At 40.3% G+C, this 14,091-nt stretch overlaps 1 protein-coding gene across 2 annotated transcripts; it reads left to right on the forward strand.

Annotated features, from left to right (window-relative positions):
- The first annotated feature begins 11,543 nt into the window (after positions 1–11,543).
- TCEAL8 (transcription elongation factor A like 8) lies at positions 11,544–13,624 on the forward strand. Of its 2 annotated transcripts, XM_053657504.1 has the most exons (3): positions 11,544–11,645; positions 12,052–12,124; positions 12,695–13,624. In XM_053657504.1, exon 3 carries the CDS (start codon positions 12,737–12,739, stop codon positions 13,043–13,045), a length of 309 nt encoding a protein of 102 aa, XP_053513479.1. In that variant the 5' UTR covers positions 11,544–11,645; positions 12,052–12,124; positions 12,695–12,736; the 3' UTR covers positions 13,046–13,624. The 2 variants fall into 2 exon arrangements, with proteins under 2 accessions (XP_053513479.1, XP_053513480.1); XM_053657505.1 differs by lacking the exon at positions 12,052–12,124.
- The last annotated feature ends 467 nt before the right edge of the window (positions 13,625–14,091 follow it).

The following is a 14,091-nucleotide window of genomic DNA, read 5'->3' on the forward strand; positions in this document are numbered from 1 at the left end:
ATGCCAACCCTCCATCCCTCACCTGTACAACTTGGAACCAAAATTGGTCTTTGAACTGCAAATACCTGGTCTCCAAGAACTCTTATCTGGACTATCTCTTAAAATGTGAATTTTTTAGAAGGAAATCTTATCAAAAGGGTTGGAAAAACCTTAGCCATATCTGATCAAATCAGTTTAATTTATTTCAGCTATTCCTTTCTAAATTAGTGAATTTTGTTTAAAATTATTGGATATTGAGATCATATGAAATGCTAAAACATTGATTGCTGGACAAGTCTTGGTTTCACCTGCTTTTAGCTTTTGTTGCAGAGAGGCTGTGGAGTGGATTGGGAACTGTTAATGAGTGTCTTGTTAATAAATGTCTTTGTGAAAGGTGTATTTCTTGAAAGTGAGTATATTTGCCAATAGAATAACCTACATTTCTATAGGTTATGAAATATGTTCATAAATGTCAGTCTAGGGAATAGTGGTTGCTTATTTTTTGTTATTGGAAATTGAGGTTTCTAAAAGTTAAAAATTCAAATTAAGTTGGAAAGAAATAGCATGGTTTTGGTAATAGAAGGCATGAGCTGGAAATACTTTTGAGGGAAAAGGAAGAAAGTGAGTTCTAAAGATGTTTATTTCTGAATGGATAAGAAGGTTCGTAAAAATATGAAAATTATAAAAGTTTTGTAAAGGCTTGTGAAGGTTGTAGAAGTTTGTGAAGATTTTAAGTTTATAACCATAAGTGGCTAAAGTTATGCATTCTCTACAAAAATTAGTAATTCAGATTATGTGTATGTCTTGATGTATACGGTTTTAATGTAACATGTGTCCATCTGTATATTATATATAGTGCATTTTTTCCTGCCTCCAATGGCATTACTGTTACAGAACCCCAGCACATGCTGTTCTGGAACAGCTGTGGGGTCTGATTCCCCACTGCCAAAAAGCATGATTCCCAATGCCAGAGTTTGGTGAAGAGGAAATAAATTGTTAATTTAAAATTTATACAGATTTAGAGTAATGGAGGAATTCTGCCATTAAGTCCCACTCCCTTTAAAACACCCATAAGTACACAGTCCTGCCTCCCTTTTCCAAACCTGGTGAGTTTCAGAATACACAAGTCAGAGGTATCGTCTTTCAGAAAAATAGAAGTCCGTGAGTCATCATTCTCAGTCACAATTCAGCATTCCAGGCATCTCCCACTAATCCCTGCTTGGCTGGATAGGTCCCCACAATTCCATCAGCCATGCCACCACGTTCTCCCAGGCAGATTTCCCAGAGGGTCTCTTCTTTCTTCCTCCAGTTCTTAATCCTAAACTGCATTACACCTTTATCCAACATCACATAGCACCTCTTTATTCCAAACCACATGTCACCTTCTTACACACCAAACATCATGGCAGGCCTGTGGGGGCCCTTCTACAACCTTTCAAGCCACATGGCTACTCTCATGGCTGGACATAATTTTAAAGGCTGACTCAGAGCTACCTACATGACTTCATACTCACTAATATGAACTGAAGGTCACATAGGTCTTCACCCAGGTGGCAGCACAGCTTCCCTTCAGGAAGGACACAACTATCACTTGCCATTGTAATGCAAAGTATCTTAATCCACTTATCATCTGCTACCCCCATTCCCCAAACGATGGACTGTTGGGACTTTGGGGACCTCTCACCCTATACACTGTTTCATTGCTAGGGTGTAATATTTTATTGGCCTAAAAAAATTAAATAATTATATAAATTATACAGGATCCTGGGGTCTAGACAAACTATTTAATGTTAAAACTGGTTTAAGTTTGATTGATGTCTTTTAAAAGATTTTATTTATTTATTTTTAGAGAGGGGGAAGAGAAGGAGAGAGGGAGAGAAACATCAATGTGTGGTTGCCTCTCATGTGCCCCCTACTGGGGACCTGGTCTGCAACCCAGGCATGTGCCCTGACTGGGAATCAAACTGGCAACACTTGGTTTGCACACCTGAGTTACACCAGCCGGGGCTGATTATTACCATAGTAATAATCTTCTAAAGTTATTACCCTAAAATATGTGTTTTTTCACCCAGATTTACAAAAATGGTTTATGTTATGGTCATTTGGTTAAGTTTGTTTGAAAAACCTCCCAGAACTTAAATTTTAAGAGGCTTTTTAACCAAGTATTTGTTATAGAATGCCAGCTTATGGTGTTCTGGAACAGCTGTGGGGTCTGATTGTCCACTGCCAGAAGCATGACTCCCAATGCAAGAGTTAGGTGAAAAAGGAAAATGGGTTTATTTAAAGGTTATACAGATTTAAAATAATGGCAGCTTTATGCTATTAAGTCCCACTCCTCTTGAAACACCCCAGAACACATAGTCCTGCTCTCCTTTGCCAACACAGACCAGTTTCAGAATACATCAGTCAGAGATACCATCTTTCAGAAAAGCAGAAGTCCATGGCTCAGCACGCCCAGCCACAGTTCACCATTCCAGGTATCTCCCACTAACCTGTACTTGGTTAGGCAGGTTCCCACAATTTCCAGTTCCATCAGCCGTGTCATCATATTCTCCAGCCAGGTTTCCCAGCAGGTATCTTCTTTCTTATTCTACCTCTTAATCCAAAACCGGGTAGCACCTCCTTACTCCAAACTGTGTGTCACCGCCTTTCATACCAGACCTTTTGGCAGATGGAGGAGACAACTTCTACATCCTTTCAAATTGTATGGCTCCCTCTTTGTGCCTCTTTTGTCATGGCTGGCTGTCCTAATGTTTTCTCTTTTTTTTAAGTATACTTTATTGATTATGCTACTACAGTTGTCCCATCTTCCCTACTTTATGCCCCTCTGCTCTGCACCTCCCTCCCACATGAATTCCCCATCCCTTAGTTCATGTCTATGGGTCATACATATAAGCTCTTTGGCATCTCCATGTCACATACTGTTCTTAACCTCCCCAGTCTATTTTGTGCCTACCATTTATGCTTCTTATTCCCTGCATCTTTCCTCCATTCTACCCGCTCCCCATCCCTGCTAATGATCTCCTTGTGATCTCCATTTCTGTGATTCTGTTCCTGTTCTAGTTGTTTGCTTAGTTTGTTTTTGGTCTAGTTGTTGATAGTTGTGAGTTTGTTGTCATTTTACTGTTCATATTTCTGATCATCTTCTTTTAAATGTCGACCTGGAGCTTCCTACACAACCTCATACTCAGTGTTATCTATTCTGCAAGTCACATAGGCCTTTTTCCTGGCTGGCAGCACAGCTTCCCTTCATGAAAGGCATAGCTATCACTTGCCATTTTTTATGAAAAATATCTTAAGCCACATCATCTGTTTCTCTCCTTTCCCTAACCATGGGCTGTGGGGGAATATGCTCTATATTGGGGTCCCATTTTCTTTGCACCCTGTTTCAAAATGGCTTTGAGTTTTTCCAACAGTCCCTAGAATACTTCAAGGAATTATTCTATCTCCTCACAAGAGAAAAGTTTTAAAACTAATTAGGCCTATTCGAGATGCTTGAAGTTACATGGGAATCTTTGCCAAATAATAATAGTAGTAGTAATAATAATCATCATCATCATCATCATCATCATCATCATCCCTGGCTGGTGTGGCTCAGTGGATTGAGTGCTGGCCTGTGAACCTAGGGGTCACTGGTTCAATTCACGGTCAGGGCACATACCTCAGTTGAGAGGCCAGATCCCAACTGTGGGGTGCATGAGAGGCAATCATACATTGATGTTTTTCTTTCTCTCTTTCTCCCTCCCTTCCCCTCTGTCTAAAAATAAATAAATTAAATATTTAAAAAATAGTAAAATAATGAACTATGTTCTATTTGCATACCTCTTTGCTTTCATCTGGGAAGATTACAAGTTTACTTGGAAAGTAATGCCCCAGGTATATGTGGATGAGTCCCACCTATTGTCTTAGATAGATGATGTTAACTTAGAGATTCAACTCTAATCCAATATGTGGATAATTTAGTTTATACTCTAGGAAATTATTACATTCCCAAAAGAACACAATAGAATATCAAAGGACAAGCTCTGATTCTGTTTAGCTCAGGTAAAATACTTTCATTATCTGATATGTATAGGTTGGCTATTAATTAACCCTGAAAGACTGAGAAAAATCTAATCTTTTCCTCTTCCAAAAATAAAACAGCAGCTTAGAGGATTCCTTGGTTTGACTGGATATTGTCACAGTTAGACTCCAAATTTTTATTAGTGACCCAGCCTCTATATGTCTTATTAAAATCAAATTGACATGACTACCTCCTTGCTTCTAGGAATGGTTTATAGTGGTGGTCCCCAACATTTTTGGCAACAGGGACTGGTTTTGTGGAAGACAATTTTTTCACTGATGGGGTGGGGGTACAAGAGGCACAGCTCAGGCAGTAATGAGAGTGGCACCCACGGATGGGGAGGAGGGAGATTGGGAACCCCTGGCTTACAGGAAACTCCTTGATAATTCTCATTTAATTTGGGTTAGAGATGGATCTTTGAAAAATAAACAGGCATCTTACCAAGCTGGATATGCAATAATTTCTATGGTAGACATAACAAACTTATTTACCTGAGTAAGATCTGCCCAACATGCCTAAGTAATTTTTTACCTCAGACTTGTCAATTGGCCAAAGATGAAATAGCCAATACATACACAGACAGTATCTATGCCTTTGGTGTAGCTTACAACTTTAGAATATTGTTGAAGCAGAGAGGTTTCTTAATTTATTCAGGGTAGCCCATAGAGAATGGAAAGTAGATTGCAAAATTATTAAATGTCACACACAAAAAAATGAAACAATGCCAATTATCAAAATTCCATGGCTTTCTGAAGCTGACACCATGGAAGCAAAAGGAAATTATTTAGTTGATGCCATAGCTAGACAGGCAGCATTAAGCAGCCAAATTATCTAGACCTGAGAATGCCCCTTGATTTCTACTAAATCAATTTTTAAGAAACACCTCTCTTTTACAGTTTCAATGGAAAGCTTCAGAGGAAAAGAGAACATGGCAACAAAAGGGGAAAACTTTGTTCCAGGCAAACAGATATGGGTTGCACCTGATCAGAAACCAATCTTACCTATAGGAGCTTAATTACCTATACTGTACTTTAACATGTACATAAGCAAACATTAGCGTCTAAAAGATGATTTCATGGAGTAAGCAATATTACTGGAAACATTCTACTACTGTAGTTCATGAAGCATGCAGCAAATATTCTATCTGTCAAAAATATAGCTCCATGCCCTGACTTGTGTAGCTCAGTGGAGTGAGCACTGACCTGTGAACCAAAGGGTTGCCAGTTTGATTCCCAGTCGGGACACATGCTTGGGTTGCAGGACAGGTCCCCTCTTTGGGGTGTGCAAGAGGCAACCACACACTGATGTTTCTCTTCCTCTCTTTCTCTCTCCCTCCCCCTGTCTGAAAATAAATAAATAAAATCTTTAAAAAGCAACAACAACAAAAAATATATACAGCTCCAGAAAATCATGCCATGGGACATTTTTCAATTTCTTTAGATCTAAGCATGGATATTGGGTTTTATACAAATGTCACTATCTTGTGAATTAAAAAATGTATTACTTATGATTTTGTATGGGCTGAGGCATTGTTTTGCAGCAGAGCAACAACTTTAATGGTAGGTAAATGATTATTAAAACTTCATTAATTCTGATGACTTCCGGCCAAGATGGAGGAGTAGGTAGACACACTCTGCCTCCTCACACAACCAAAATAAGGACAACAATTTAGAAAGAAAAAACAACCAAAGCTGACAGAAAATTGAACTGTAAGGAAGTCCATCAACCAAGGAGTTAAAGTAGACACATTCATCCAGACCAGTAGGAGGGGTAGAGTTGGGTGGCTGAGACCAGAGGGGTCACAGCAAAGAAGTGGCTAGCAGACCCCAGGTGTGCAAGGGGGCAGCTGGGGGACCCAGTGAGGCAGAAGACTGTGGAGGGCCACAGAGCATAAGGCAGCTGGTGGACTGGGTGGTCCCACATTTGCATGCAGATAAATCTGTTGAAACTGGAGAGCAAGACAGGCCATGCAACCCAGGGTCCCAGGACAAGGAAATAAAGCCTCAAAACACCGATTGAAAACACCTGTGGAGGTTGAGGTGCCAGTAGAAACTCCCAACCTTACAGGAGAGTTCATTAGAGGGACCCACAGGGTCCTAGAATGCACACAAACCCACCCATCCATGAATCAACACCAGAAGGGCCCAATTTTCTTGTGGGTAGTGGGGCAGGTGCCTAAAAAAAATGGCATAGAGCAGAGCAAGCACCATTGTTCATGCTCGGACCCTTTCCCCATTAACAGTATCACAACGCAGCCCCACCCCCGAACACCTAAGGCTCTGTCCCTTACTATGTAACAGGCACAACAAGACAAAAAATGGCCCAAATGAAAGAACAGATCAAAGCTCCAGAAAAAATACAACTAAATGATGAAGAGTAGATAACCTATCAGATGCACAGTTCAAAACACTGGTGATCAGGATGCTCACAGAATTGGTTGAACATGGTCACAAATTAGATGAAAAAAAAATGGAGGCTATGTTAAGCAAAGTGAAGGAAAAAGTACAGAGAACCAACAGTGACAGGAAGGAAACTGGGACTCAAATCAATGGTGTGGACCAGAAGGAAGAAAGAAACATTTAACCAGAACAGAATGAAGAAACAGGAATTCAAAAAAATGAGGGGAGTCTTATGAACCTCAAAGACATCTTTAAATATTCCAACATCCAAATCACAGGGGTGCCAGCAGAAAAAGGAGAGCAAGAAATTGAAAATTTATTTGAACAAATAATGAAGGAGGACTTCCCCAATCTGGCAAAGAACATAGACTTTCAGGAAGTCCAGGAAGTTCAGACAGTCCTAGAGAAGTTGGACCCAAGGAGAAACACACAAAGGCACATCGTAATTACATTACCCAAGATTAAAGATAAGGAGAAAATCTTAAAAGCAGCAAGAGAAAAGGAGACCTACAAAGTCTCCTATAAGGGAAGTTACCTACAAGGGAATTCCCATAACTCTTGTCAGCTGATTTCTAAAAGAAACCTTGCAGGCAAGAAGGGGCTGAAAAGAGTATTCAAAGTCATGAAAGGCAAGGACCAACATCCAAGATTACTCTATCCAAAAAAGCAATCATTTAGAATGGAAGGGCAGATAAAGTGCTTCCCAGATAAGGTCAAGTTAAAAGAGTTCATCATCACCAAGCCCTTATTATATGAAATGTTAAAGGGACTTATCTAAGAAAAAGAAGATAAAAAAATATGAACAGTAAAATGACAACAAATTCAGTTATTAACGATCGAACCTAAAAGAAAAACAAAAACAAAGTAAGTAAACAGCTAGAATAGGAACACAATCACAGAAATGGAGATCACATGGAGGGCTATCAATGGGGGAGTGGGAGAGGGAGAGAGGGGGAAAAGTATAGAATATAAGTAGCATAAATGGTAGGTAGAAGATAGACAGGGGGAGGTTAAGAATATTATAGGATTTGTAGAAGCCATAGATCATATATATTCAACCTATGGACCTAAACTAAAGGGGAAGATTTGGATGGGAGTGGGTGTGCAGGGCAGAGGGGAATAAAGGAAAGAATGGAACAACCATAATAGCATAATTAATAAAACATACTTAAAAATTTAATTAATTCCCAAATTGGAAAATTGCCTCTGAGTTGGTGACTGAGGGACTCCTTTACTAGACAGACAATGCAATCCAGTTGTAATATTTTACCTATTCTGCAATATTTTCATTGTATCTATCACCCACACTTTTCTGGATTGGTAAAACATACAATTAAAACTCAACTATGTAAGTTTTCAGCAGCTTTTAATATTCCTTGGCCAGAAGCTCTCACAGTAGTCTTCACCCTGAAATCTATGGTAAACATGGCCTTTCTCCTTATGAAATAGTTACCAGCCATACTATGAATCTAGATGAAGGGATATATGATCAACTTTACTAAAAGGAAACTGCATTATTTATTATTAAGGGCTCATTAACCAGCTTATAGGGACTAATAAATTAGTAACATCTCACAGTGCATTCCTGGGAGCTGAAGATGTCAAAGATCATGACTTACAACAGGAGATTTTTGTTCTTTGGAAAAGACATTAAAGACTCTCCAACATTGTTGGAATGGATCGTATCAGGGGCCTAACCACAAATGGACACTTGCCCCTGTCTCTGATACTTGCCTCCACCTACAGTGGAGATCAGTGACTTCCCAAAATCCTGACTAGTATGGCTCAGTGGGATGGGTGTCATCCCATGAACTGAAAAGTTGTAGGATCAATTCCTGGTTGGGGCATGTGCCTAGCTAGGTTGCTGGCCGGGTCCCCCATTGGGGATATGCAAGAGGCAGCTAATCAGTGTTTCTCTCATTTCTCTCCCTCTTTCTCCCTTTCTTTCTCTCTCTCTAAAGATAAATAAAATCTTTTTTTAAAGACTTCCTGAGGCCGAGAAGCCACTGACCCCAGAGACAGACAGCTATCCCCAAATATGAACAAGGCCTATATACTTACAAATTAATGTTAAACTTTATTTGTTTGTTTATCTTTACTTGTTTGCTAATATTAATAATAATAATAATTGTACTTGTTCTTTAGAGTTTTTCCAAACCTTGTGTATACATACATCCCAAGTGTTTATTGCTGAAGGTGTATAACTTTTGTATTATCAATAATATTCTTTTTTTAAAAATATTTATTTATTTATCTTTAGAGGGGAAGGGAAGGAGAAAGGGAAACATCAATGTATGGTTGCCTTTCATGCATCCCCTGCTGGGAATTGGCCTGCAGGGAATCGGCCTGCAACCCAGGAATGTGCCCTGACTGGGAATCGAACAGCGATTGTCTGGTTGGCAGGCCCGCGCTCAATCTACTGAGCTACACCAGCCAGGAATAATATTCTTTTTATGGCTTCTGTTTTGAAATTCAGAAGAAACGTTACTGCAAAAAGATGGAAAGAGGTGTGTATTTTTTTAATCTTTAATTTTTAAAGATTGTACTTATTTATTTTTTAGACAGGTGGAAGGGAGGGAGAAGGAGAGGAAAAGAAACATCAATGTGTGGTTGCCTCTCGCACACCTCCTGCTGGGGACCTGGCCCACAACCCAGGCATGTGCCCTAGACTGGGAATTGATATCTTTGATTCCCAGGCAGGTGACCTTTTGATTCACAGGCAGGCACTCAACCACTGACCTACACCAACTAGGGGGAGGTATATATTTTTAGAGGTTAAAAGGAGATAGTCTATCCTGAATGTGCCTACTCCCTAACCCAACAAATATTATTAACTATATTAATTCAGATAGAAGCTAAAATGACTATAAAAATATGGTCATCTATAACTGCTGCCGAGGCACAGACAATTTTACTTATAAAACTCTACCTGTACTCCTGGCCTCTGGAATTTTTTAGATGATGATTGTAATTTACAACATTATGTTTTTGTAGTCTTGGCCCCAATTAAAACTTAACGTTATAGCTTCTAATTGCTCAACTATTGGGAATCAAATTAATAGCAGCACCTGAGTACTTCCGATGGGAAGTAACTGGGCTATAGTAAATAGAAACCCATCTCATGATCAGATTATAAAAATTATAAAGGTGTATGGTGTGCCCTCAAAGTATAAGTGAATATTATACTAGACGCAAAATATTAAAAAGTAAGACAGGAAACAAAACCTGGATTGTGATAGCTCTTAAGTTAGAAATGATCCCAAGTGTTTTTCTTTTTCTTTTTTGAGTTTTTTGTCACCTTTATCTTATTTTTTATTGTATGTTTTCTGTTACCATTTACTCCCATTATATCCCTGCCTATATCCCTAGGCAGTTGTCCATGTCCATGAGTCCTTTTTCCTTTTTGCCTGATTCCTCCACCCCCTCATCTACCCCTGCCCCTTGGCTGTTATCCTGCTCTCCATCTATGAGTCTGTCTTTATTTTGCTTGTTAATTCAGTTTGTTCATTGGATTCCACATATGAATGAAATCATATGGTATTTGTCTTCCTCTGACTGCTTATTTCATTTAGCATTTTTCTTAATAAAGGCTTATAAGACCTGACTGCCTCCCATCTGCCAGCCTTTCACATTGAAGAAAAAAAAAAATCGGACCTAGACTTTCATCCAAGGTTACAGTCTAGCCCCATTCCCCAATAGTCCATTGTTTAGCAAGGCAACTGATAACACTGAAACCTTCTAGGAATGCAGCCTTCCTAACACTGTGGGAACTTATGTAACCAAAGGGTTGGTCATCAATGCATCCTTTGGATTGATTTATGACAAAAAGGGGGATGTGTGAGAGAAACGGACCACATATTAAACCTGACAAGCTCAGGGGAGGCCTGCAAGGCAGCCTTACCAATTCAGAGACCAAAGTAACCACATAGGATGATCTGAAATTAAAAAGTTTCTAACTAAAAGCAGGTCATGATAGGTAGTCATGTTCTAGGCCAGTATTTTTCCCTAACAAAGGTCAGTGTTTATCTTAACTGAGCCTTCTCTTGTTTTTTGGTGTCTCCGATAATATACTTTTGGAATGTCTAATTTCTTTTTCCCAGACCCCTTAAAGCACAGGCACTGAACCATGGGGAGACCATGTCTTCATTGTTATTCTTATCTTGTTAATTGTTGACTGTTGCTATCCTGTATTCACCTACATAAAAGATGTATCTATCATTTTACTTTTTATCCAATCTCAGAGGTTCCCCCACTTTGCTTTCTCCTGCCTCCCTAATCCATCACCAATGGATTTCATGTAACCCACTTATCCTTTTATTTTTATTGTAATATATTAAATTATGTGCAAAACTATCATTCTCTGGAGCATTATCTCAATTTCTTTGAGGTTTTGCTTCCTGGCGTTTGTTGTCAGTTCGGCTCAAATAAACTCACAAAAAAAATCTCTACAGGTTTGAATGTTCCTTATGTTGACAAAAGCTTGAAAAGTTTCTTTTCTAACATTTCAATATATTGTTGTAAACTTTCATTTCATTCATAGCTGTTAGAAAGCTTTTCCAAAGTCTTGACATTGATATAACTAATTTGTCCTCCATAATGTGTCAAATATTGCTCTTGGCATCTTTTTTTAAAATACTTTTAAAGTATGCTGTTTAAAACATTACACAAAAACTCATCTATTCAAGAAAATAGAAAAAAAAGCCCCACACCTTCACTCTTAAATTTATTTCTAGTCTTCCCCCACCCTCCGTCTACAACTTCATCCATTTTAATGCTAAATACGACTCCAGGGGAAAGGATGGACTGTAGAATGTTGGGGGGAGGAAGGCAGGTGGGTAAATTCGGAGCAGGAGAGTGAAGAAGATGATTCCCCAAAGAAAAGAGAGAAATGGTCCATTAAACTCAAGAGGTTGATCCTCCTTGGTAATCCGAAGAAGAAAAGTAGAAACCGCAGGGAGAAATACCATTTTATTGTCTCTGATTGAAAAATAACGATAAAAGATTGATATCATCAAGTTAAAGGAATGCAGGGGGGAGGGCTGCAGTGTTAAATGGGAGGGGTAATTGAGGACTCCAGCTCATTGATGACGTACGATCCTCACGTGACCAGGAGTCGACGTGTGCAGAAGTCCTTATAGTCGGGGCCTGTTTCCCTGTAGCATTTCCCTATTGCTGGAGGAGTACAGTGGCCCGGGTCGTCTCAGGTGAGTGTAAAGGTGAGAGCTGCCTTGAGGACCCTGGACTCAAGGAGTTCGAGAACAGAAATGAAGTGAGGCTGGAACTGCTTTCTCAAACATTATGGTTCCGCCAAACTCCCATTATTGTGCAGGAAATTTTGGGCTGTTTGGTGGGGGTAGGGGTGGAGAGGGAGAAGTGTAGTTAATTGAGGGTTGCGCGTGAGAGAGACAGAAGCAATTTGGAAATAACTTGTGTCTTCCATTCCGTTTGCAGGGAATCAGTGGGCACCGGGGGAGGGGGAAGGGGGTTACCTTAAAAGGAAAGAGAGGATGAGGACGTGGGGAAACTTTAGACAAACGAGGCCTAGAATCGTTAAGGGGACCTGTGATTAGGGTACTGGCTTCCTCACCAAGGACTCCTGTCGGTCTGCAGGACTCTTCGTCTTTGGGGGAGAGAGACAAATCGAGTGAGGGAAGAAGGAGAAAAATTCCCTGGATCCCTACAGGTCAGTGTAAGAGTGCAATTGCCTCTGTTCCCTTGATGTGGGAGTGTGGGTGACACCAAAGCACATCTCGCAGTCACCGCAGGAGCCTCTCCCCATCTGCATTACGCCAGGAGGTCTTTGCAGAGTCTGTGGCGGAAATGAGGCGGGAGTGAGGGCATGGAAGGGGGAGGGGAGGCCAGAGACCGGACCAGCTGGTCCCAGGTGAGAGCAGGAGGTTGGAATGGCTTAGAAAAGGATGGGAGTGTCCGAGACCTGCGGTGAGGGAGGGGTTAATTGCTTCTGCGCAGCTGTATTTCTTCCCTGTTAGCAGGGCCTGCTGGGAAATGGTGGACTAAAGCTTGAGTTATAGAAGATGGAGCTGGAATGAGAGGGGGAGGGAAATGGAAGTGGAGGAAGGGGTGGAGTCAGGGAGTTCTGAGCTTGCAGATCCAGCCTTCTTTTTTGTCAAGTTTTGGAAAACTTTGACAATTAGGGGTCTGAATGAGAAAAGACCACTTTCTCTGGGAAACCATACTCTGGCTGCTGGTCTGTTTGCCTGGCATCTAGTTGTTTTGTTTCCTTGTTTTCTAGGATTAATTTATTCGAAAGGGGAATAATTGAAAAATACTCAACATGCAAAAGTCTTCTGAAGAAAGTGAAGGAAAACCACAGAACATGCCAAACGCTGAGGAAGACCATCCTTCAGAAGATGTACCACAGGTGGCAGAGGGAAACCTTAGTAACGGGCTGACTCAACCTGTCCAGGAATTTAAAGAGGACAGTCCCGTTAGGCATTTGGACCCTGAAGAAATGCTAACAGGAGTAGATGAGTTGGAAAGGCTTAGGGAAGAAATAAGAAGAGTAAGAAACAAGTTTGTGATGATGCATTGGAAGCAAAGACATTCACGCAGACGTCCTTATCCTGTGTGCTTTAGGCCTTGAATTATATTTTTTTAATCTGATAGTAAAATCTGGCCCCTGCTTTCTTTCTGTTAGCATTTCCTGATGTATCTTTTACCTTCATTTTACTTTTACTCACCTGGTGGAATTTTGTTTTACGTAGTTTTCCTTGTTACCAGTACCTTACTGAATTTTGTATTTTCACCCATTTTCCAGGTCCATTTTTCAGTTGGGAAGTTTCACACAAATGCATGAAAATGTGTTCATTCCATGTTATAAAGTAAAACATAACGAGTTACAAAGCATATTTAGTATCAGCTCATGTTATGTAGGATAAAAATCCCAAATTAAGTGTGTGGGGGTGTGTGTATACATACGTACATACATCAAAAACAACTGCTTATTTCTATGTGCTGTGAGCTTTCTGTTTATATGTAATTTTTAATGAACAAGTGTCAAAGAATTAATTTTTTTTAAATAAGAGAATCAAGTAATTTGCAACCAGCTTATAAGGGCAATGGGGGCATCTAAACTCTTGATGAAGTAACTATTAAAATGTAAACATCAAATCACCTCTGGATCTCTCAGCCAGAATAATAAAATTGGCAATTGCAGACATGCTTAAGACCTGGTCTTTTCATGGGGAAAGCATTTGCCTCAGAGCTTCTGTGGGAAACAAAGGAGGGGACATGGAACTGTGCTTGGTGGGCTTTTGTTCACACCTGTGCATACAAAACCCCAACCTACTGCAGACCAAAGTTATCTGAGGGAGGGCCCTGGCATTACTCCACCTGTGCTCTGGAACAAGTATAATAGGTGAGGAGATGGGGTTTCCATGCCCATCCTCTGCTGGTGAGCTCCACCCTTGGGTCCTTTTATGTCTGTTGAGTATTGCTGCTCTTCTGCTGTGTCCTTTGCTCTCTGCTGGGGCAGTGAAGTCCTTCAGTACCCAAACCCCACTGAGTTACTTGGAGTCCCCAGTGGGCTGGACTGTCCGCTTGGTTTTCTAAAGCCTCTTTCTGCTTTATAGTGACACTCAACACAGGTGAGAATTGTTCCAGGGTTTCTTGGGTCACAACATCTCGCAG

Source organism: Artibeus jamaicensis, unplaced genomic scaffold (assembly GCF_021234435.1).
Source record: "Artibeus jamaicensis isolate MK-2021 breed Jamaican fruit bat unplaced genomic scaffold, CSHL_Jam_final scaffold_461, whole genome shotgun sequence".
Taxonomy (NCBI): Eukaryota; Metazoa; Chordata; class Mammalia; order Chiroptera; family Phyllostomidae; genus Artibeus; species Artibeus jamaicensis.